Here is a 23,985-nt window from a genome sequence, read left to right as displayed (position 1 = left end):
CTGTTTTTACGTGGTATTTTTTGATTGAAGTAGGCAAAGCCTTTTACAGTTCCACTGAGAGCAAACTCCTTTTACTATTGTTTACAAAGCTGTTTGAGTTTGACCTAGAAGTTTTTTTTAAACTGTCTTTTCTTCAAACGCTTTCAAAAAGGCTATATTTGGAGCAAGCAGCAGAAGTACAAAGCCGGTTTTATATTTAGCCTACTTTTTTTCACATACTGATTGAGGAGCCTAATGTTCAGCCTCAACTCTTATTTCCTGTGTTACAGAGGAACGACATTGCCATGGCGATAACGAAGTTCGACCAGTTTGACTTCCTTATCGACATTGTTCCCCGGGACGAGCTCAAGCCCCCCAAACGACAGGTAGGGTGTGTGTGTGGATCTATCTACATTTAATTTCAGGACCCCGGCAGGACCCCTGGCAGCCTGGAGGCGCTGTAAACATCCTTGACTGGAAGCTGGGGTTTGGACAGCAAGGGCTTTCAGTCGGATGTTTGCAGCGTCTGGCTGCCCATTACTTCCAACAGTGCCACCATAGCCTCTAACCTCCATCAGAACCACCACCAATACACCACCATAGCCTCCAACCTCCATCAGAACCACCACCAATACACCACCATAGCCTCCAACCTCCATCAGAACCACCACCAATACACCACCATAGCCTCCAACCTCCATCAGAACCACCACCAATACACCACCATAGCCTCCAACCTCCATCAGAACCACCACCAATACACCACCATAGCCTCCAACCTCCATCAGAACCACCACCAATACACCACCATAGCCTCCAACCTCCATCAGAACCACCACCAATACACCACCATAGCCTCCAACCTCCATCAGAACCACCACCAATACACCACCATAGCCTCTAACCTCCATCAGAACCACCACCAATACACCACCATAGCCTCCAACCTCCATCAGAACCACCACCAATACACCACCATAGCCTCCAACCTCCATCAGAACCACCACCAATACACCACCATAGCCTCCAACCTCCATCAGAACCACCACCAATACACCACCATAGCCTCCAACCTCCATCAAAACCACCACCAATACACCACCATGCCTCTAACCTCCATCAGAACCACCACCAATACACCACCATAGCCTCCAACCTCCATCAGAACCACCACCAATACACCACCATAGCCTCCAACCTCCATCAGAACCACCACCAATACACCACCATAGCCTCCAACCTCCATCAGAACCACCACCAATACACCACCATAGCCTCCAACCTCCATCAAAACCACCACCAATACACCACCATTCTTCCAACCTCCATCAGAACCACCACCAATACACCACCATAGCCTCCAACCTCCATCAGAACCACCACCAATACACCACCATAGCCTCCAACCTCCATCAGAACCACCACCAATACACCACCATAGCCTCCAACCTCCATCAGAACCACCACCAATACACCACCATAGCCTCCAACCTCCATCAGAACCACCACCAATACACCACCATAGCCTCTAACCTCCATCAGAACCACCACCAATACACCACCATAGCCTCCAACCTCCATCAGAACCACCACCAATACACCACCATAGCCTCCAACCTCCATCAGAACCACCACCAATACACCACCATAGCCTCCAACCTCCATCAGAACCACCACCAATACACCACCATAGCCTCCAACCTCCATCAGAACCACCACCAATACACCACCATAGCCTCCAACCTCCATCAGAACCACCACCAATACACCACCATAGCCTCCAACCTCCATCAGAACCACCACCAATACACCACCATAGCCTCCAACCTCCATCAGAACCACCACCAATACACCACCATAGCCTCCAACCTCCATCAGAACCACCACCAATACACCACCATAGCCTCCAACCTCCATCAGAACCACCACCAATACACCACCATAGCCTCTAACCTCCATCAGAACCACCACCAATACACCACCATAGCCTCCAACCTCCATCAGAACCACCACCATAGCCTCCAACCTCCATCAGAACCACCACCATAGCCTCCAACCTCCATCAGAACCACCACCAATACACCACCATAGCCTCCAACCTCCATCAGAACCACCACCAATACACCACCATAGCCTCCAACCTCCATCAGAACCACCACCAATACACCACCATAGCCTCCAACCTCCATCAGAACCACCACCAATACACCACCATAGCCTCCAACCTCCATCAGAACACACCACCATAGCCTCCAACCTCCATCAGAACCACCACCAATATACCACCATAGCCTCCAACCTCCATCAGAACCACCACCAATACACCACCATAGCCTCCAACCTCCATCAGAACCACCACCAATACACCACCATAGCCTCTAACCTCCATCAGAACCACCACCAATACACCACCATAGCCTCCAACCTCCATCAGAACCACCACCATAGCCTCCAACCTCCATCAGAACCACCAATACTCCATAGCTTGTAATCACTATCAACATAATCACCACTGTGTTAACGGATGCCCCCTCTACCACATTACAGTCCTGACTCAGATGGATGGTGTTATAGGCTGAACAGTGGCTCCTAAGCATTTTAAGTTGTGACCACCTAAATAGACCGATTCACCAAGTCTGTGGCCAGGGGTGTAAACATCCTACACTCTCAGCTGTGACATCATCGAGCTGGGAGAGGGGTGTTTACGCTTCTGGTGACGGGGAAACTGCCACCTCCTACAGTACCCTGGAAGATCAACCAACCCGCACCTTTTAGGGAACTGTTACCTTGTACTTCTGACAATGATGAGGCCTTGAGTTTACTTTTCTGAGCACAAAGAAATATGGAAGCTTGTAGTGCTGTGGCATTGCTCTAACTGGCAGCTGTTAAACCATATCAGACTAGACACAAAGAGCCTTCATGCTTGTTAATGGCTGACGAAATGTCCAATGTGTCATTGAATGAGCTTTTCATTCATAGTTTATGATTAAAACATTCTCAATAGTGTGCCAAGTGCTTGTTTTCATGAATGGAAATGATCCCTTTCTGTCTGCTGAAGTGTTCTTGTGTTCTGAAAAGTGTTGTTGGGTTGTGAAAACCCATTGTCTTGACGAAGACCCATAAGGCCTTGAGCCTGAGTGTTGTCGACTGGGATCATCAAGGTCCTCCAGGGCTAATGGATCCTCCGTCTGCGTCCCAATCGGTACCCTATTCCCTATGTAGTGCACTACTTTGACCAGGACCCATAGGGCTCCCGTAGGGCTCTGGTCAAAAGTAGTGCACTGAATAGGGAATAGGGTGCCATTTGGGACGTACCCTCTATTTAGAATCACATTACTCATCCATCCAGGCCCTATCAGTTATTTATCTGGGTCTCTTACCTATTGTATTACACTGGCAAAATAATTCATGGAGATGTTATGGACTGATGGGCTTCTCTGTTATCCCCCCTCTCTTTCACTCTCTCACCACCTCTCTCGCTCCCTCTCACCATTTCTCTCTCTTTTTCTCTCTCTCTCTTTCTTGCCCCCTCTCATTTTCTGTGTGTACAGGAGGAGGTGCGTCAGTCGGTGGCCCCAGCAGAGCCGGTTCAGTACTACTTCACCCTGGCTCAGCAGCCAGGCCAGGTGCAGGGCCAGCAGGCCACTGGACAACAGGCTGCCACCATCCAGCCTGGACAGATCATCATCGCGCAGCCACAGCAAGGACAGGTAGACTGGAGAATAGACCTGCACCACACGTACGTGCACTGACACAGACAGAGAGACCACGTGTGCAGACACACACGCACCACACCAGACACACTGAACATACTACTCCACAAACAACCGGTAAGCTACCAACATTCAGCCAAGGCAAAGATGTAGTGTACACCAGACACACACCGTGACACAGCCTGGCAGATCACCAACTCTCCTAACACTCTCCCAGTCAACAACCCTCTCCAACCCTGTCCACTAGAAAACAGTGTGAATGGGGTAATAACAGTGGGTTTTATTGATATTATCCTTGGCAAGCACAGCCGATCCGCACTCTGGCCTCAAGTCTTTCCCACCAGCAGGGATGAATGACCCGTACACACCCAGCACACAAACACACAGCTACAAAAGCAGTGATACAGGGCCATTTGATCTGCCCACTTCAGTCACTCCCCTCTCTGCTGGAGGTCCAGAACAACACAGTACAGTAACACTAGGGCTGTGTCTCTGTCACCCTATTCCCTATTCAGTGCACTACTTTTGACCAGGGCCCATAGGGAATAGGGTGCCATTTGGGATGCAGCCTAGACTCCCTGTGAGACTGCTCTCTGCCACTCCACTGTACTTCTCTCTGAAGAGGAGGAACATATGAGGAAACGGATGGGTGGGTTGCCCCCTCATCCCTAGTCTTGTTTCCTTCTCTGAGTGTGCTTCCCTCTCTTGCTCCATTATTCTCTCCCTCCCTGTTTAATGTGTTCTCTCTCCTTGCTTCAGGAGGCTGCCTTAGTTTCACTGATCTGTCACAGTTCCACAGTCAGGCTAGTGCTGTTACTGTTACTACCGCAGTCACCTCACAGTCACCGAGCAGAGCAGGGGAGGTCACTATATGACTGGCACCTTAGAATATGTGACTAGTTTAGACTACTGGGTTACAGTTAAGAGGCCAGGGAGGAAGAGGGATGGTGGGATGGAAGAGGGGAAAGGATCTGAAAAACAGATGGATAAAAGTGTGAGATACCTGGAGATTGAGGGAGGAGGGTAACGAGGTCCAAATTCATTGCTCAATTCCTGTGTGTGTGTGTGTGTGTGTGTGTGTGTGTGTGTGTGTGTGTGTGTGTGTGCGCGCGCGCGCGCATCTTCGCCAGACTTGCCTGCAAAGAGCTTTCAGTGTCACTAGTCGTCACTGTTGCACCAGTTCTGTCACATTCCCTCTCGGGCCACAAAGTCCCTAACGGACTAATCTGTTACGAAACCAAACCTCCATTTCTATTGCACATCTATAATGTATTATTGGAACTACCATTTCCTACTGTAGGATACACCTTTATCTTCATTAACAGCTGCTATTTCTCCATTAATCTGCATCCCTTCTGCTCTATGCATTTCTTCCAACCATAATTCAGTTCACATGCTCATTGTTTGTTGTGTGTGATCTGATGACAGGTGTGTGATCTGATGACAGGTGTGTGATCTGATGACAGGTGTGTGATCTGATGACAGGTGTCTGACTGTGTGTGTGTGATCTGATGACAGGTGTGTGATCTGATGACAGGTGTGTGATCTGATGACAGGTGTGTGATCTGATGACAGGTGTGTGATCTGATGACAGGTGTGTGACTGTGTGTGTGTGTGATCTGATGACAGGTGTGTGTGTGTGCGCTACTTCTTCCTTTGCACTCTGCATGTGCTTATAGTCATGTTTGTAAAGCTCCCTCTTTCACTTCCTCTCTCCTCCCTGCCCCCTTCAGGTGCTGCAGGGGACCACAATGCAACAGTTACAGCAGGTGCAGGTAGCCCAGTCACAGGGCACACCTATCACGGTAAAAAACACCTCCTCCACAGTCAACATCTGAAACACCCCTCCCATCCCAGCACTCCTAGTTGTAGGGTGAAGTTGCTCCTAGATGCTGATCTTGGATCAGTTTTGCAATTACCCCACTAAATAGTTAAGGTTAGGGTTGGGAGAGGGGATGCTGATCCTAGATCTGTACCGAGGGGAAATGTCATCTCGGAGCGCACCCCTCCACATTTAATCAGGAAGGTTAGTTTACCCCATGAGGGCCTTCCTTTTCTCCTGTCCATCTCATCTCCACTTGGTGCTCCAAGGCCTGTAGTTTAACTTTTGACTCAGCAGCAGCTGGCTCATTAGTGATGTTAGTCAGATCAGCTGGCTCATTAGTGACCTTAGTCAGATCAGCTGGTTTATTAGGGACGTTAGTCAGATCGGCTGGTTTATTAGGGACGTTAGTCAGATCGGCTGGCTCATTAGGGACGTTAGTCAGATCAGCTGGCTCATTAGGGATGTTAGTCAGATCAGCTGGCTCATTAGGGACGTTAGTCAGATCGGCTGGTTTATTAGGGACGTTAGTCAGATCGGCTGGTTTATTAGGGACGTTAGTCAGATCAGATGGCTGGTTTATTAGGGACGTTAGTCAGATCGGCTGGTTTATTAGATCAGATCGGCTGGTTTATTAGTGACCTTAGTCAGATCAGCTGGTTTATTAGGGACGTTAGTCAGATCGGCTGGCTCATTAGGGACGTTAGTCAGATCGGCTGGTTTATTAGGGACGTTAGTCAGATCGGCTGGTTTATTAGGGACGTTAGTCAGATCGGCTGGTTTATTAGGGACGTTAGTCAGATCGGCTGGTTTATTAGATCAGATCGGCTGGTTTATTAGGGTCGTTAGTCAGATCAGCTGGTTTATTAGATCAGATCGGCTGGTTTATTAGGGACGTTAGTCAGATCGGCTGGTTTATTAGGGACGTTAGTCAGATCGGCTGGTTTATTAGGGACGTTAGTCAGATCGGCTGGTTTATTAGGGACGTTAGTCAGATCGGCTGGTTTATTAGGGACGTTAGTCAGATCAGCTGGTTTATTAGGGACGTTAGTCAGATCGGCTGGTTTATTAGGGACATAAGTCAGATCAGCTGGTTTATTAGGGACGTTAGTCAGATCGGCTGGTTTATTAGGGACGTTAGTCAGATCGGCTGGTTTATTAGATCAGATCGGCTGGTTTATTAGGGACGTTAGTCAGATCGGCTTGTTTTTTAGGGACGTTAGTCAGATCGGCTGGTTTATTAGGGACGTTAGTCAGATCGGCTGGTTTATTAGAGACGTTAGTCAGATCGGCTGGTTTATTAGATCAGATCGGCTGGTTTATTAGGGACGTTAGTCAGATCGGCTGGTTTATTAGGGACGTTAGTCAGATCGGCTGGTTTATTAGGGACGTTAGTCAGATCGGCTGGTTTATTAGGGACGTTAGTCAGATCGGCTGGTTTATTAGAGACGTTAGTCAGATCAGCTGGTTTATTAGGGACGTTAGACAGATCGGCTGGTTTATTAGGGACGTTAGTCAGATCGGCTGGTTTATTAGATCAGATCGGCTGGTTTATTAGGGACGTTAGTCAGATCGGCTTGTTTATTAGGGACGTTAGTCAGATCGGCTTGTTTATTATGGACGTTAGTCAGATCGGCTGGTTTATTAGGGACGTTAGTCAGATCGGCTGGTTTATTAGAGACGTTAGTCAGATCGGCTGGTTTATTAGATCAGATCGGCTGGTTTATTAGGGACGTTAGTCAGATCGGCTGGTTTATTAGGGACGTTAGTCAGATCGGCTGGTTTATTAGGGACGTTAGTCAGATCGGCTGGTTTATTAGGGACGTTAGTCAGATCGGCTGGTTTATTAGGGACGTTAGTCAGATCGGCTGGTTTATTAGATCAGATCGGCTGGTTTATTAGGGACGTTAGTCAGATCAGCTGGTTTATTAGATCAGATCGGCCGGTTTATTAGGGACGTTAGTCAGATCAGCTGGTTTATTAGGGACGTTAGTGAGATCGGCTGGTTTATTAGCGACGTTAGTCAGATCGGCTGGTTTATTAGGGACGTTAGTCAGATCAGCTGGTTTATTAGGGACGTTAGTCAGATCAGCTGGTTTATTAGGGACGTTAGTCAGATCGGCTGGTTTATTAGGGACATAAGTCAGATCAGCTGGTTTATTAGGGACGTTAGTCAGATCGGCTGGTTTATTAGATCAGATCGGCTGGTTTATTAGGGACGTTAGTCAGATCAGCTGGTTTATTAGGGACGTTAGTCAGATCGGCTGGTTTATTAGATCAGATCGGCTGGTTTATTAGGGACGTTAGTCAGATCAGCTGGTTTATTAGGGACGTTAGTGAGATCGGCTGGTTTATTAGGGACGTTAGTCAGATCAGCTGGTTTATTAGGGACGTTAGTCAGATCAGCTGGTTTATTAGGGACGTTAGTCAGATCGGCTGGTTTATTAGGGACGTTAGTCAGATCGGCTGGTTTATTAGAGACGTTAGTCAGATCGGCTGGTTTATTAGGGACGTTAGTCAGATCGGCTGGTTTATTAGGGACGTTAGTCAGATCGGCTGGTTTATTAGGGACGTTAGTCAGATCGGCTGGTTTATTAGGGACGTTAGTCAGATCGGCTGGTTTATTAGGGACGTTAGTCAGATCGGCTGGTTTATTAGGGACGTTAGTCAGATCGGCTGGTTTATTAGGGACGTTAGTCAGATCGGCTGGTTTATTAGAGACGTAGTCAGATCGGCTGGTTTATTAGGGACGTTAGTCAGATCGGCTGGTTTATTAGGGACGTTAGTCAGATCGGCTGGTTTATTAGGGACGTTAGTCAGATCGGCTGGTTTATTAGGGACGTTAGTCAGATCGGCTGGTTTATTAGGGACGTTAGTCAGATCGGCTGGTTTATTAGGGACGTTAGTCAGATCGGCTGGTTTATTAGATCAGATCGGCTGGTTTATTAGGGACGTTAGTCAGATCAGCTTGTTTATTAGATCAGATCGGCTGGTTTATTAGAGACGTTAGTCAGATCGGCTGGTTTATTAGGGACGTTAGTCAGATCTGATGGTTTATTAGGGACGTTAGTCAGATCGGCTGGTTTATTAGGGACGTTAGTCAGATCGGCTGGTTTATTAGGGACGTTAGTCAGATCGGCTGGTTTATTAGATCAGATCGGCCGGTTTATTAGGGACGTTAGTCAGATCAGCTGGTTTATTAGGGACGTTAGTGAGATCGGCTGGTTTATTAGGGACGTTAGTCAGATCGGCTGGTTTATTAGGGACGTTAGTCAGATCGGCTGGTTTATTAGAGACGTTAGTCAGATCGGCTGGTTTATTAGGGACGTTAGTCAGATCGGCTGATTTATTAGATCAGATCGGCTGGTTTATTAGGGACGTTAGTGAGATCAGCTGGTTTATTAGATCAGATCGGCTGGTTTATTAGGGACGTTAGTCAGATCAGCTGGTTTATTAGGGACGTTAGTGAGATCGGCTGGTTTATTAGGGACGTTAGTCAGATCAGCTGGTTTATTAGGGACGTTAGTCAGATCAGCTGGTTTATTAGGGACGTTAGTCAGATCGGCTGGTTTATTAGGGACGTTAGTCAGATCGGCTGGTTTATTAGGGACGTTAGTCAGATCGGCTGGTTTATTAGAGACGTTAGTCAGATCGGCTGGTTTATTAGGGACGTTAGTCAGATCGGCTGGTTTATTAGAGACGTTAGTCAGATCGGCTGGTTTATTAGGGACGTTAGTCAGATCGGCTGGTTTATTAGGGACGTTAGTCAGATCGGCTGGTTTATTAGGGACGTTAGTGAGATCGGCTGGTTTATTAGGGACGTTAGTCAGATCGGCTGGTTTATTAGGGACGTTAGTCAGATCGGCTGGTTTATTAGGGACGTTAGTCAGATCGGCTGGTTTATTAGGGACGTTAGTCAGATCGGCTGGTTTATTAGGGACGTTAGTCAGATCGGCTGGTTTATTAGATCAGATCGGCTGGTTTATTAGGGACGTTAGTCGATAGATCAGATCGGCTGGTTTATTAGGGACGTTAGTCAGATCGGCTGGTTTATTAGGGACGTTAGTCAGATCGGCTGGTTTATTAGGGACGTTAGTCAGATCGGCTGGTTTATTAGGGACGTTAGTCAGATCGGCTGGTTTATTAGAGACGTTAGTCAGATCGGCTGGTTTATTAGGGACGTTAGTCAGATCGGCTGGTTTATTAGGGACGTTAGTCAGATCGGCTGGTTTATTAGATCAGATCGGCTGGTTTATTAGGGACGTTAGTCAGATCAGCTGGTTTATTAGATCAGATCGGCTGGTTTATTAGGGACGTTAGTCAGATCAGCTGGTTTATTAGGGACGTTAGTCAGATTGGCTGGTTTATTAGGGACCGTAGTCAGATCGGCTGGTTTATTAGGGACGTTAGTCAGATCGGCTGGTTTATTAGAGACGTTAGTCAGAACGGCTGGTTTATTAGGGACGTTAGTCTGATCGGCTGGTTTATTAGATCAGATCGGCTGGTTTATTAGGGGCGTTAGTCAGATCAGCTGGTTTATTAGATCAGATCGGCTGGTTTATTAGGGACGTTAGTCAGATCGGCTGGTTTATTAGGGACGTTAGTCAGATCGGCTGGTTTATTAGATCAGATCGGCTGGTTTATTAGGGACGTTAGTCAGATCAGCTGGTTTATTAGATCAGATCGGCTGGTTTATTAGGGACGTTAGTCAGATCGGCTGGTTTATTAGGGACGTTAGTCAGATCGGCTGGTTTATTAGGGACGTTAGTCAGATCGGCTGGTTTATTAGGGACGTTAGTCAGATCGGCTGGTTTATTAGGGACGTTAGTCAGATCGGCTGGTTTATTAGGGACGTTAGTCAGATCGGCTGGTTTATTAGATCAGATCGGCTGGTTTATTAGGGACGTTAGTCAGATCAGCTGGTTTATTAGATCAGATCGGCTGGTTTATTAGGGACGTTAGTCAGATCAGCTGGTTTATTAGGGACGTTAGTCAGATCAGCTGGTTTATTAGGGACGTTAGTCAGATTGGCTGGTTTATTAGGGACCGTAGTCAGATCGGCTGGTTTATTAGGGACGTTAGTCAGATCGGCTGGTTTATTAGAGACGTTAGTCAGATCGGCTGGTTTATTAGGGACGTTAGTCAGATCGGCTGGTTTATTAGATCAGATCGTCTGGTTTATTAGGGACGTTAGTCAGATCAGCTGGTTTATTAGATCAGATCGGCTGGTTTATTAGGGACGTTAGTCAGATCAGCTGGTTTATTAGGGACGTTAGTCAGATCAGCTGGTTTATTAGGGACGTTAGTCAGATCGGCTGGTTTATTAGGGACGTTAGTCAGATCGGCTGGTTTATTAGGGACGTTAGTCAGATCGGCTGGTTTATTAGGGACGTTAGTCAGATCGGCTGGTTTATTAGGGACGTTAGTCAGATCGGCTGGTTTATTAGGGACGTTAGTCAGATCGGCTGGTTTATTAGGGACGTTAGTCAGATCGGCTGGTTTATTAGGGACGTTAGTCAGATCTGCTGGTTTATTAGGGACGTTAGTCAGATCGGCTGGTTTATTAGGGACGTTAGTGAGATCGGCTGGTTTATTAGGGACGTTAGTCAGATCGGCTGGTTTATTAGGGACGTTAGTCAGATCGGCTGGTTTATTAGGGACGTTAGTCAGATCGGCTGGTTTATTAAGGACGTTAGTCAGATCGGCTGGTTTATTAGGGACGTTAGTCAGATTGGCTGGTTTATTAGGGACGTTAGTCAGATCGGCTGGTTTATTAGGGACGTTAGTCAGATCGGCTGGTTTATTAGGGACGTTAGTCAGATCGGCTGGTTTATTAGGGACGTTAGTCAGATCGGCTGGTTTATTAGGGACGTTAGTCAGATCGGCTGGTTTATTAGAGACGTTAGTCAGATCGGCTGGTTTATTAGGGACGTTAGTCAGATCGGCTGGTTTATTAGAGACGTTAGTCAGATCGGCTGGTTTATTAGAGACGTTAGATCAGATCGGCTGGTTTATTAGGGACGTTAGATCAGATCGGCTGGTTTATTAGGGACTTTAGATTCGATCGGCTGTTTTTTTAGGGACGTTGGTCAGATCAGATCTGATGGTTTATTAGGGACGTCAGATCAGATCGACTGGATTTCTTTCTTTCTTTCTTTGGGACAATCATCACATTACATGTCTCAGTCACCAGACTCTCACCAGTCATTTAACCATGAATCTTCCTTCTCCACCCTGAAGGGAGGGGCTCCAATGACCATGCAGGTGGGGGACCAGCAGGTCCAGATTGTACAGGCGTCGTCCCAGGGCCAGACCCAGACGGTGCAGTCAGGACAGACCATGCAGGTCATGCAGCAGATAATCACCAACTCCGCAGAGATCCAGCAGATACCAGTAAGAGAGAGAGATATAGAGGAGGAAAGTCTCCTAGAATGACCTTACTGGAAAAATTATAATCATTTTAAAGCTCCATTTTCTAATGATATTTATACATTTTCTTCAGTTAAATATTGGAGATAAATCTCCTTATAGTTGGTGAACCTTATACTGTCCTCCATTTTGATGCTCTAACTAGCTCAGTGATCATGATAACCTCTGCATTGTGTATCTATGACCTTCCCATCCTAAAGTGTCTCCCCCGTGTGGTGGCTGTGTGCAGGTGCAGCTGAACAATGGTCAGTTGCAGTACATCCGGCTGGCACAGCCTGTCTCTGGCACACAGGTGGTTCAGGGACAGATCCAGACGCTGGGTAACACTCAGCAGGTACAGGTACTGAACATGGACCTTTTTTAAATCCATAGTATCGCATCAGATGTATGTAGACACTTCACCTCTGTAATGTAGTGTCTGGTATGGTATTACTGTTAGTTTATGAAATAACATTAAGGTAGTAACATATGATAACATTCAAAATATGATACGATTATTCATCTTAAAAATGTGTTTTCTATATTGTTTTGTAAATCTATTTCTATATTGTTCATTTCCTTCAGTTGCATTTTAATAGAGGTGTAGGTTTGAATAGTGGCTGTGTGAAGCACTGTGACTGACTGACTCCTCTCTCTCTCTCTCTCTCTCTCTCTCTGGTTTGTTCTCAGATTACACAGACAGAGCAAGGCCAGCAGCAATTCAACCAGTTTACTGACGGACAGGTAAGAGGAACATCTCAGTGATCTCTCACTCCTGTCGCTCACTCACATCGTTTACTCTCCCTCTTTTTCTCTATTTTTCACTTTCTCTCTCTCTCTCTCTTTTCTCTTCTCTCTCCTTACAGCAGTTGTATCAGATTCAGCAGGTGATGCCAGCGGGACAGGACCTGAGCCAGCCCTTGTTCATCCAGTCCACCAATCAGACGGCCGATGGACAGGTCACCACACAGGTCAGCACAGACTGAGGCTCTGGAAGCATCCTCCTGACCCCCCAGACCACCAAACCATTGACCACACCACCTGCTACCATCCATAAGGACAGTACTGGCTCAAACCGCCAAGGGACCTCCTAGGAGGCGTCCAAAATGGTCAAAAGTAGAGCCCAATATAGGGTGCCATTTGGGATGTACCCTCATTCTCATTCAATACACTGGTCTATGACATGATACTTAAAAGGGACTGTCTGACAACAACAGTTCTTTATTCAGTGTACTGGGTCAGATACCAAAGGGACTGTCTGACAACAACAGTTCTTTATTCAGTGTACTGGGTCAGATACCAAAGGGACTGTCTGACAACAACAGTTCTTTATTCAGTGTACAGGGTCAGATACCAAAGGGACTGTCTGACAACAACAGTTCTTTATTCAGTGTACTGGGTCAGATACCAAAGGGACTGTCTGACAACAACAGTTCTTTATTCAGTGTACTGGGTCAGATACCAAAGGGACTGTCTGACAACAACAGTTCTTTATTCAGTGTACTGGGTCAGATACCAAAGGGACTGTCTGACAACAACAGTTCTTTATTCAGTGTACTGGGTCAGATACCAAAGGGACTGCTCTACAACTCCCTCTCATTCCCATTTCATATCGTCTCTCTCTGCCTCCATTAGTTCCTCCAGGCACCCACTCTCACCTGATACGTTCCCCAGAAAAGCCTCACTTAGTGCCCATTCATGAGAGCTACACAAAGGTTATCGGAACGCTGAATCCTCCAGGACCCAACTCTCCTCCGTTTTAGTGACCAACTGTTCATCCTCAGTGTCTGTATACCCTTTATGTACAAACCTCCTCTGTATATTCTCTGTCTCTCTGTGAAGTACACCATATGGTTGGCTCTTGTGTTCTCTATGTGTGCCTCCCAAATGGCTCCCTATTCCCTATACAATGCACTCATTTTGACCACGGTCCAAAGGGTTTTGGTCAAAAGTAGTGCTCTATAGAGGGAATGGGATGCATCCCCATGCATTCTATTCCCTCTAGAGCACTACTTTTGACCAAAACCCTTTGGTATCTGACCCAGGCTTGGCCCTTGTTTTGTCTCCAAGCCAAGAGAACATGAATCCTTTCTTTGTAATGTTTTTATGTGTAGACGTTTAAAATAATAAACTATAAAGCCATACTCTTACCTAAACCATTTAATTCACAATAAATCATTGTCAATTGTACGAGACCAGCCATGATAGGTCAATTAAGTTATGTTAGTTTCTCGCAGGTTTTTCACATTGACGAGACATTGCCATCGATGAAAGGGCTTCTAACTGTATGATTGAGTTTGTGTGTGTGTGTCATTCAATATTGTGCAGTTACTGCAGTATACTTTCCCCGTGGCCCTCTTCATCTCTTCCATTCCCCTCTCTATCTCTCCATTCATTTCCACTGATCACTCTATCATTGTTAGAGCAGGGAGGGGTTAGGCCTTTCTGTCTCTATGCAGTCTCTTCTTTCTCCCCTTCTCTCTTTTTCTCTCCCTTTACTTTTTTCTCTATCCTGAGGGGTTTGTGGTTCTCCTGCCCTGCTCTCAGAGGAAGCCTCCTGTATAAAAACAACTCCACTGGAGGAAAGGCCCCTTTTTAGAAACTCTTTTTTTGAATACCTGTTGTAACTTGTCAATGTTCATTTGTTTTTATGACCCCCCCTCTTCCTCCTCCCCTTTCTTATTTAGTAAGTTTAATTATTATCATTGTTGTTCTTATTATTGTCGATTTGCATGTAGTTTAAACTGCCAGCATGATATGCAATAGATGGGTAGACATTCTATTTTGTAAGCAAACTTTGGGTTTGTGAGAAAATAAAATGCAAATAAAAAACATTACATCTTTTTTCAACAGGAGTTTTTCTGCAGTTTTTTCCCCACCAGTGTTGTTGTGATGTGTGCATAAAAAAAGATTATGTACAAGGTGATTTAAATCTATTCAGAAACGATTGGTAACCACTGTGTAGTACAACACAGTTCTTTAGCAATGCAATTTCGCACACTGTATTGCCATTTTGGGTACTTCAGATAATCTACGGATTTCTGTGCGGCCTTATCACATAGAATATATAAAATAATGAAATAAGATCATTTAAAAATAACAATAGAATAACAAAGCTTTAAAATATTATCCTAAATATAAACCATCAATGGAATGCCATCAAACACATGGAAACGATGTGTTTGATGTATTTGTATATGTATGTATGTATGTATTTGTATGTATGTATGTATGTATGTATGTATGTATTTGTATATGTATTTGTATATGTATTTGATATTTGGATCAAACACATGGAAACGATGTGTTTGATGTGTTTGATACCATTCCACTCATTCTGTTCCAGCCACTGCACATCTATTTGACTAAAGTCAATAATTGTAAGAGTTGCAGAGTTAATTGAAAATAATGCCATTGTTGATTTAGATTACATTATTTTTTCATACATTTTGGTATTTTCTCCTGAACCATAGGGTATATCTACTAGAAACTCATGGGCAATATGGACACAGATTTAAAAAATGAATACTATATTCATATATTTTACTAATGTTGCCATAGGTTACCTGTTTATTACCAAAATTACAGAAGATTCTGGTCATTTTGGTAGATTACCAGTAGTTTTGCAACCCTAAATGTATCTGAAAAAGTAAGTACTCTTTGGCCACACAGTAGGTATCTTAAGTATTCACCCCCTTGAATTTCTTCACATTTTTATTGTTACAAATTAAAATGGATTTGTCATTTTCTGTCAACTATCTACAAAAAATACACTAATGTCAAAATGAAAGATGTGTTTATTTATAAAAAAGAAACGCTAATAAATTCCTTGATTAGATAAGTATTCACCCCTCTGAGTCCATACATGTTAGAAACACCTTTCGGTCAGTGATTACAGCTGTGTCTCCTTGGGTAAGTCTCTTATTTGCGCGTGATTCTTTTCAAAATTCTTCAAGCTCTGTTAAGGTGTTGGGGATGATGGCTAGACAAAACATTTTCAAGTCTTGCCATAATGTTTCAAGCAGATTTAAGTCAAAATTGTAACTTGGCCACTCACAAACATTCACTGTCTTCTTAGTTAGCAGCTCCAGTGTAGATTTGGCCTTGTGTTGTAGGTTACTGTCCTGCTGAAAGGTGAATTCCTCTCCCAGTTTCTGGTGTAAGCAGGCTGAAGCAGGTTTTCCTCTAGGATTTTGCCTATGCTTGCTTAGCCATACCATGATGCAGCCACCACCATGCTTGAAAATAAGGAGGCAGTTACTCAGTGGTGTATTGCGTTGGATTTGCCCCAAACATAAGGCTTTGCATTTAGGCCAAAAAGTGTATTCCTTTAACAAGTGTTTTGGTAGTATTACTTTAGTGCCTTGTTGCATACAGGATGCATGTTTTGGGCAACTTTTATTCTGTATATTTTTATTTTCACTGTCATTTAGGTAATTATTGTGGAGTCACTACAATGTAGATCCATCCTCAGTTTACTCCCATCACAGCCATTGACCTCCATAGCTGTTTTAAAATCACCAATGGCCTCATGGTAACATCCGTGAGCAGTTTAATTCCTTTCCTATAGCTCCGTTCAGAAGGGTGACTGTGTCTTTGATGTGTCTGTGTGGTTTAATATTAACTTGACCAATTAACTTGATCATGCTTAAAGAGTTAATTAATGTCTCATTTGTTATTTTTACCCATCAACCAATCACTGCCCTTCTTTGTGAGGCTTCCGAAAAGCTCCCTGGTCTTTGTACTTGAATCTATGCTTGAAATGCAATACTTGACTGAGGGATCTTACAGATGGTCTATGTATTGGAGACAGACGAAGTGTTCGTCATTCAAAAAGCAAGTCAACTCTTATTATTTCACGCAGAGTGAGTCCATGTAACTTATGCAATTTGTTAAGCCACATTTGACTCCTGAATGAATTTAGGCTTGCCTAAAAAAAGGTGTTGAATACTTATGAAACCACTATATTTTAGTTATTTAATTTGCATCCATTTTGTTTTTAAATAAACAGAACTTTCTTTTCACTTTGACATTATGAAATATTTTGTGTAGCTCAATGACGAAAAAACCCAAATCTATTTCAATCCCACTTTAACACAACGACATTTGAAAAAAAATCAAGAGGGTTGAATACTTATGATACCCAAAATGTATAGATTACAACACCTTGATTTATTGCCCCACGTGGGTATAATACACATTTACACTGAACAAAAATATAAATGCAACATGCACCAATTTCAAAGATTTTACTGACTTACAGTTTACATAAGAAAATCAGTCAATTGAAATAAATTCATTAGGCCCTAATCTATGGATTTCACAAGACTGGGAATACAGTTATGCATCTGTTAATCACAGATATCTTAATAAAAACAACTGGTGTGATCACGATTTGCCTCATGCACGAGGACACATCTCCTTCTCATAGAGTTGATCAGGTTGTTGATTGTGGCCTGTGGAATGTTGTCCCACTCCTCTTCAATGGCTGTGCGAAGTTGCTGGATTTTGCCAGGAACTGGAACACACTCTTGTACACGTTGATCCAGAGCATCCCAAACATGCTCAATGGGTGACATGTCTGGTGAGTATGCAGGCCATGGAAGAACTGGAACATTTTCAGCTTCCTGGAATTGTGTACAGGTCCTTGTGACATGGGGCCGTGCATTATCATGCTGAATCTTTAGATGATGGCGGCGGATGAATGGCACGACAATGGGCCTCAGGATCTCATCACGGCATCTCTGCATTCAAATTGCCATTGATAAAATGCAATTGTGTTCATTGTCTGTATCTTATGCCTACCCATACCATAACCCCACCACCACCACCATAGTGTAATCTGTTCACAACATTGACATCAGTAAACCTGTCGCCCACACGCCATCTGCCATGTACAGTTGAAACCGGGATTCATCCGGGAAGAGCACACTTCTCCAGCATGCCAGTGGCCATCGAAGGTGGGTACATCGGCGGAACTGCAGTCAGGTCAAGACCCTGGTGAGGACGACGAGCATGCAGATGAGATTCCCTGAGACGGTTTCTGACAGTTTGTGCAGAAATTCTTCAGTTGTGCAAACCCACAGTTTCATCAGCTGTCCAGGTGGCTGGTCTCAGATGATCCCGGAGGTGAAGAAGCTGGATGTGGAGGTCCTGGGCTGGCATGGTTACACGTGGTCTTCGGTTTTGAGGCTGGTTGGACGTTCTGCCAAATTCTCTAAAATGACATTGGAGGCTGCTTATGGTAGAGTAATTAACATAACATTGTCCACCAGAGCACCAGCTCTGGTGGACATTCCTGCAGTCAGCATGTCAATTGCAAACTCCCTCAAAACTTGAGACATCTGTAGCATTGTGTTGGGTGACAAAATTGCACATTTTAGAGTGGCCTTTTTTTCCCCCCGCACAAGGTGCACCTGTGTAATGATCGTGCTGTTTAATCAGCTTCTTGATATGCCACGCCAGTCAGAGGGATGGATTATCTTGGCAAAGGTGAAATGCTCACTAACAGGGATGTAAACAAATTTGTACACAACATTTGAGAGAATATATTTTTTGTGCATCTGAATAATGTCTGGGATCTTTTATTTCAGCTCATGAAACATGGGACCAGCACTTTACATGTTGCTTCTACATTTTCATAACGAACACATTTTTGCAGTGCACTGCAGTAGTATTTTAGGGCAAAAGTCAATTTATCTAAGTTCCACCCCTAGAGTCCCATACTTCAAGATCAGAACAATGTAGGTCCTACTGTTTTTTTCTCACTTCTCTACTTCTGGAATGGGCTGTTCGTTGTGAAAGGGCAAGTGGGCAACAATGGAATCACGAGTTCATTAGTTAGTTGGCTGGAGACAGCTCAGCCCTTTAGAGATCAGACAGCATTCCTTATCCGACCTAAATCTTAAAAGGAAAAGAGGTAATTACGCTGGGACAGAAAATTAGGGAGACACAGTTCCCTCACTTACCTAGAGGAATTGGTTTTGTCACACAGGCCTAAACTGCAACTTGTCAACAGAAAAGGTTGTAATATATTACAGATATTTCCATATAAGAATCAGTTATTATTACTAAGACTAGGAGTTTTCTCAGGAATATCACTTGGCCCAACCAGGCCCTATCTATGTAATGTATAAGTAGGGCCAGGAGTTATTCCTGTCTGCATGACTGACCATGAAAAACTCCTGGTTCTACTTATTACTAACCTCTTCCCCAGGTGGGCCGGCGAGTCTAATTTATAGCTAATGGGAAGATTTACCCAGCCCTATCTTTGGGGCTGGGTATTTAAAATCTGTCTTGTCTAATAACAGGGCTAGGTCTTTGTTTGTCAGTCAGGCTTTGAAGGGGCTAGGCTTTCTTTGGTTGGGTCAGTGAGGCTTTGAAGGGGCTAGGCCTTCTTTGGTTGGGTCAGTGAGGTTTTTAAGGGGCTAGGCTTTCTTTGGTTGGGTCAGTGAGGGTTTTAAGGGGCTAGGCCTTCTTTGGTTGGGTCAGTGAGGGTTTTAAGGGGCTAGGCCTTCTTTGGTTGGGTCAGTGAGGGTTTTAAGGGGCTAGGCCTTCTTTGGTTGGGTCAGTGAGGGTTTTAAGGGGCTAGGCCTTCTTTGGTTGGGTCAGTGAGGTTTTTAAGGGGCTAGGCCTTCTTTGGTTGGGTCAGTGAGGTTTTTAAGGGGCTAGGCCTTCTTTGGTTGGGTCAGTGAGGTTTTTAAGGGGCTAGGCCTTCTTTGGTTGGGTCAGTGAGGTTTTTAAGGGGCTAGGCCTTCTTTGGTTGGGTCAGTGAGGGTTTTAAGGGGCTAGGCCTTCTTTGGTTGGGTCAGTGAGGGTTTTAAGGGGCTAGGCCTTCTTTGGTTGGGTCAGTGAGGTTTTTAAGGGGCTAGGCCTTCTTTGGTTGGGTCAGTGAGGTTTTTAAGGGGCTAGGCCTTCTTTGGTTGGGTCAGTGAGGTTTTTAAGGGGCTAGGCCTTCTTTGGTTGGGTCAGTGAGGTTTTTAAGGGGCTAGGCCTTCTTTGGTTGGGTCAGTGAGGTTTTTAAGGGGCTAGGCCTTCTTTGGTTGGGTCAGTGAGGTTTTTAAGGGGCTAGGCCTTCTTTGGTTGGGTCAGTGAGGTTTTTAAGGGGCTAGGCCTTCTTTGGTTGGGTCAGTGAGGGTTTTAAGGGGCTAGGCCTTCTTTGGTTGGGTCAGTGAGGGTTTTAAGGGGCTAGGCCTTCTTTGGTTGGGTCAGTGAGGGTTTTAAGGGGCTAGGCCTTCTTTGGTTGGGTCAGTGAGGTTTTTAAGGGGCTAGGCCTTCTTTGGTTGGGTCAGTGAGGTTTTTAAGGGGCTAGGCCTTCTTTGGTTGGGTCAGTGAGGTTTTTAAGGGGCTAGGCCTTCTTTGGCTGGGTCAGTGAGGGTTTTAAGGGGCTAGGCCTTCTTTGGTTGGGTCAGTGAGGCTTTTAAGGGGCTAGGCCTTCTTTGGTTGGGTCAGTGAGGGTTTTAAGGGGCTAGGCCTTCTTTGGTTGGGTCAGTGAGGGTTTTAAGGGGCTAGGCCTTCTTTGGTTGGGTCAGTGAGGTTTTTAAGGGGCTAGGCCTTCTTTGGCTGGGTCAGTGAGGTTTTTAAGGGGCTAGGCCTTCTTTGGTTGGGTCAGTGAGGTTTTTAAGGGGCTAGGCCTTCTTTGGCTGGGTCAGTGAGGGTTTTAAGGGGCTAGGCCTTCTTTGGTTGGGTCAGTGAGGTTTTTAAGGGGCTAGGCCTTCTTTGGTTGGGTCAGTGAGGGTTTTAAGGGGCTAGGCCTTCTTTGGTTGGGTCAGTGAGGTTTTTAAGGGGCTAGGCCTTCTTTGGTTGGGTCAGTGAGGGTTTTAAGGGGCTAGGCCTTCTTTGGTTGGGTCAGTGAGGTTTTTAAGGGGCTAGGCCTTCTTTGGTTGGGTCAGTGAGGGTTTTAAGGCTGGACACAGTTTAGGTTATGAGACACAGGTAAACAGTGACACTATTCCGGTCTGTAAACCTACTGGTGGATTGGGATGCGTTCCTGCACTAATCGACTTAATTGCTGAACAATAACTGCATTAATGAGTACAGACTCATGCTCACCTCCATCTAATAAGGGGCAATGAGGACTGCGAGAAATGTTTGAGCTTAAGTCAAGCGTGAATAGGATTGTCCAGCGCTATTTTTCTTTGCTGCCCTGTCCTCTTGAATCAAGGGAACCTCAGGGAGATGAATTAGGGCTGACTGCCCTGGCTCCACATTGGGGCTAAATCCTAAATGGCACCCTATTCCCTATTTAATGCACTACTTTTGACCAGGGCCCATAGGGCTCCCATAGTGTTCTGGTCAGAAGTTGTGTCCTATATAGGGAAGAGGATGCCATTTGGAAAGCACCCTGTAACTTGTGATATGGCCGCCACACCAGCTCCTCTTACCAAGTTAACCACACAGACCTTATTAAGACGAGTTAGATGGGTTCTGGATCATAATGTGCTCGATGGTATTTATTTTCCTTGAGGTGTGGGAGATCTGTGAGGTGATAGAGCTCATTCTGTGGTTATCCAGAGCTCAGGCATCACAGTTACAAGGCAGAAGGTCAGGGGTCAATCCATGATTAACCAACCAGGATTCAGTATGTAGCAGTCTAGTATGGACATAATGTAAATACTTGATGTACATAAATTGAGGGGGATAATCTGATAATAGTTAGATTAAACCCTGAATTATAATCTTAATCTAACTATTATCAGATTATCCCCCTCAATTTGTTTCTAAGCAGTTTCTTATGAAGACTACTTGGCTTGTTTGTAACTGGACAAAGCTGTGGATCTCTAGTCAAATCAGGAGCAAAAAGACTAGACATAATGCAAGTAACTATCTTTAATCTCTTTACGCGAAATACATAGAAAGATAGTACTAAACTAGTCCAAAAAAAAAAGTTAAAAATGGTCTGGGGGTGTCACTCTACAGATGGCAATTGTTTGGAGTCCAGAGTTTAAGTTGGAGCTGTGACACACACACACCTAGCTCGTGTGTGGTTCGGACTGACTTTTTATAGTGCAGGGCTATCTAGGGACCGGGCAGATATGCTAGGGGAGTGGAGGCAGTGATGTGAGATTTGTTTTGGAACAACCAACCTTCCTCTCACCCTCTCCTGCAGGAAAAGGAAAGCAGACTACTTCACACTGCCACAGCTGAGCCCTGCTTACTCATAGTTTATAAGAGGCAAGGGGTGGAGGGGTGGCAGGCAAGGTACAAAAGCTCTTTTCACGAGTAATGAATGTGCTGGTAGTTAGCGAGGCCTCCACCCATCCGACTGTGTCCTCCCAATGCAGACAGACAGACTGTTCAGTTAGTTTGTTCTTGTTTAAAACCATGTAATATTATGAATATAAATGTTACAACAGTGTATCACTGATAGAATCTTGAGGTTCAAGCCTGTCTGACATTTTCCATCTCTACGTGAATCTTAGAGTGGATTTAGCCAGTTCAGACGTAGGTTAAATGATAGCAGCATCTCTTCAAAGACTACTACCAAGTCTATCACAACATTAAGCAACAAACACAACAACACACACTGTATCAACAAATACATCTGTGTTTCCCCCCCTCATTTTTTCTCTGATGTATCCCATTAAGTGGAATCTGGGGTAAAAAGGAAACGCATGCAGATTAAGGGAAGGAGAAAAATAAAGAGGTGAAATAAAACCAAGCAATAGTGTGGTCTGGGGAAGCCATTAAGTGGCGTAAGTAAAGCTCCAAGTTGCTCAGCCGATATAAAAGGTTGGTGGGGTCCGTCGGAGCGAGAGCGAGCAGAGTTCTGCACTGTGTACTGCTGATGTGGGGGGATTTTTAAGTTCCCATAGATTCCTAGTGCGGCTGTCGACTCCTGGAGCTCAGCTAGGCTCTGTGGGGCGTGAGTGAATGGCGGTCTGAGAGCACAGTGAAACGGAATGGAGGAGAGCACAACCATACCAGCCTGACGCCTATCCCCTTACATTACATGTTGTCACCTGTCCCCTTTGACCTCTTACATTACATGTTGTCGCCTGTCCCCTTTGACCTCTTACATTACATGTTGTCACCTGTCCCCTTTGACCCCTTACATTACATGTTGTCGCCTGTCCCCTTTGACCCCTCACGTTACCTGGTTTCACCTGTGCCCTCTGACCCCTCACGTTACATGGTGTCACCTGTGCCCTCTGATCCCTCACGTTACCTGGTTTCACCTGTGCCCTCTGACCCCTCACGTTACATGGTGTCACCTGTGCCCTCTGATCCCTCACGTTACATGGTGTCACCTGTGCCCTTTGACCCCTCACGTTACATGGTGTCACCTGTGCCCTTTGACCCCTCACGTTACATGGTGTCACCTGTGCCCTCTGATCCCTCACGTTACATGGTGTCACCTGTGCCCTCTGATCCCTCACGTTACATGGTGTCACCTGTGCCCTTTGTTCCCTCACGTTACATGGTGTCACCTGTGCCCTTTGACCCCTCACGTTACATGGTGTCACCTGTGCCCTCTGACCCCTCACGTTACATGGTGACACCTGTGCCCTCTGATCCCTCACGTTACATGGTGTCACCTGTGCCCTTTGACCCCTCACGTTACATGGTGTCACCTGTGCCCTCTGACCCCTCACGTTACATGGTGTCACCTGTGCCCTCTGACCCCTCATGTTACATGGTGTCACCTGTGCCCTCTGACCCCTCACGTTACATGGTGTCACCTGTGCCCTTTGACCCCTCACGTTACATGGTGTCACCTGTGCCCTTTGACCCCTCACGTTACATGGTGTCACCTGTGCCCTCTGATCCCTCACGTTACATGGTGTCACCTGTGCCCTTTGACCCCTCACGTTACATGGTGTCACCTGTGCCCTTTGACCCCTCACGTTACATGGTGTCACCTGTGCCCTCTGATCCCTCACGTTACATGGTGTCACCTGTGCCCTCTGATCCCTCACGTTACATGGTGTCACCTGTGCCCTTTGACCCCTCACGTTACCTGGTTTCACCTGTGCCCTTTGACCCCTCACGTTACATGGTTTCACCTGTGCCCTTTGACCCCTCACGTTACATGGTTTCACCTGTGCCCTTTGACCCCTCACG

The 23,985-nt window shown here is 45.4% G+C and overlaps 1 protein-coding gene across 22 annotated transcripts in view; it reads left to right on the top strand.

The window, feature by feature from the left end:
- The window catches only part of LOC106588897 (nuclear transcription factor Y subunit gamma), a 59,394-nt gene extending 44,622 nt beyond the window's left edge, over positions 1-14,772 (top strand). For 18 of the 22 annotated variants that reach the window (XM_014178433.2, XM_014178432.2, XM_045709706.1 and 15 more), the window contains 7 exons: positions 270-365; positions 3,531-3,689; positions 5,426-5,497; positions 11,755-11,907; positions 12,173-12,283; positions 12,613-12,666; positions 12,789-14,772. In XM_014178433.2, the coding sequence (XP_014033908.1) occupies positions 270-365; positions 3,531-3,689; positions 5,426-5,497; positions 11,755-11,907; positions 12,173-12,283; positions 12,613-12,666; positions 12,789-12,908 (765 nt within the window). In that variant the 3' untranslated portion in view covers positions 12,909-14,772. The remainder of the gene's footprint in view (positions 1-269; positions 366-3,530; positions 3,690-5,425; positions 5,498-11,754; positions 11,908-12,172; positions 12,284-12,612; positions 12,667-12,788) is intronic. The other 4 variants (XM_045709709.1, XM_045709708.1, XM_045709705.1 and 1 more) reach the window with 3 other exon arrangements.
- Positions 14,773-23,985: the final 9,213 nt, after the last annotated feature.

Source organism: Salmo salar, chromosome ssa27, assembly GCF_905237065.1.
Source record: "Salmo salar chromosome ssa27, Ssal_v3.1, whole genome shotgun sequence".
NCBI lineage: Eukaryota > Metazoa > Chordata > Actinopteri > Salmoniformes > Salmonidae > Salmo > Salmo salar.
Note: the sequence above shows the minus strand (reverse complement) of the source record. Positions and strands in the feature narration are given on the sequence as shown.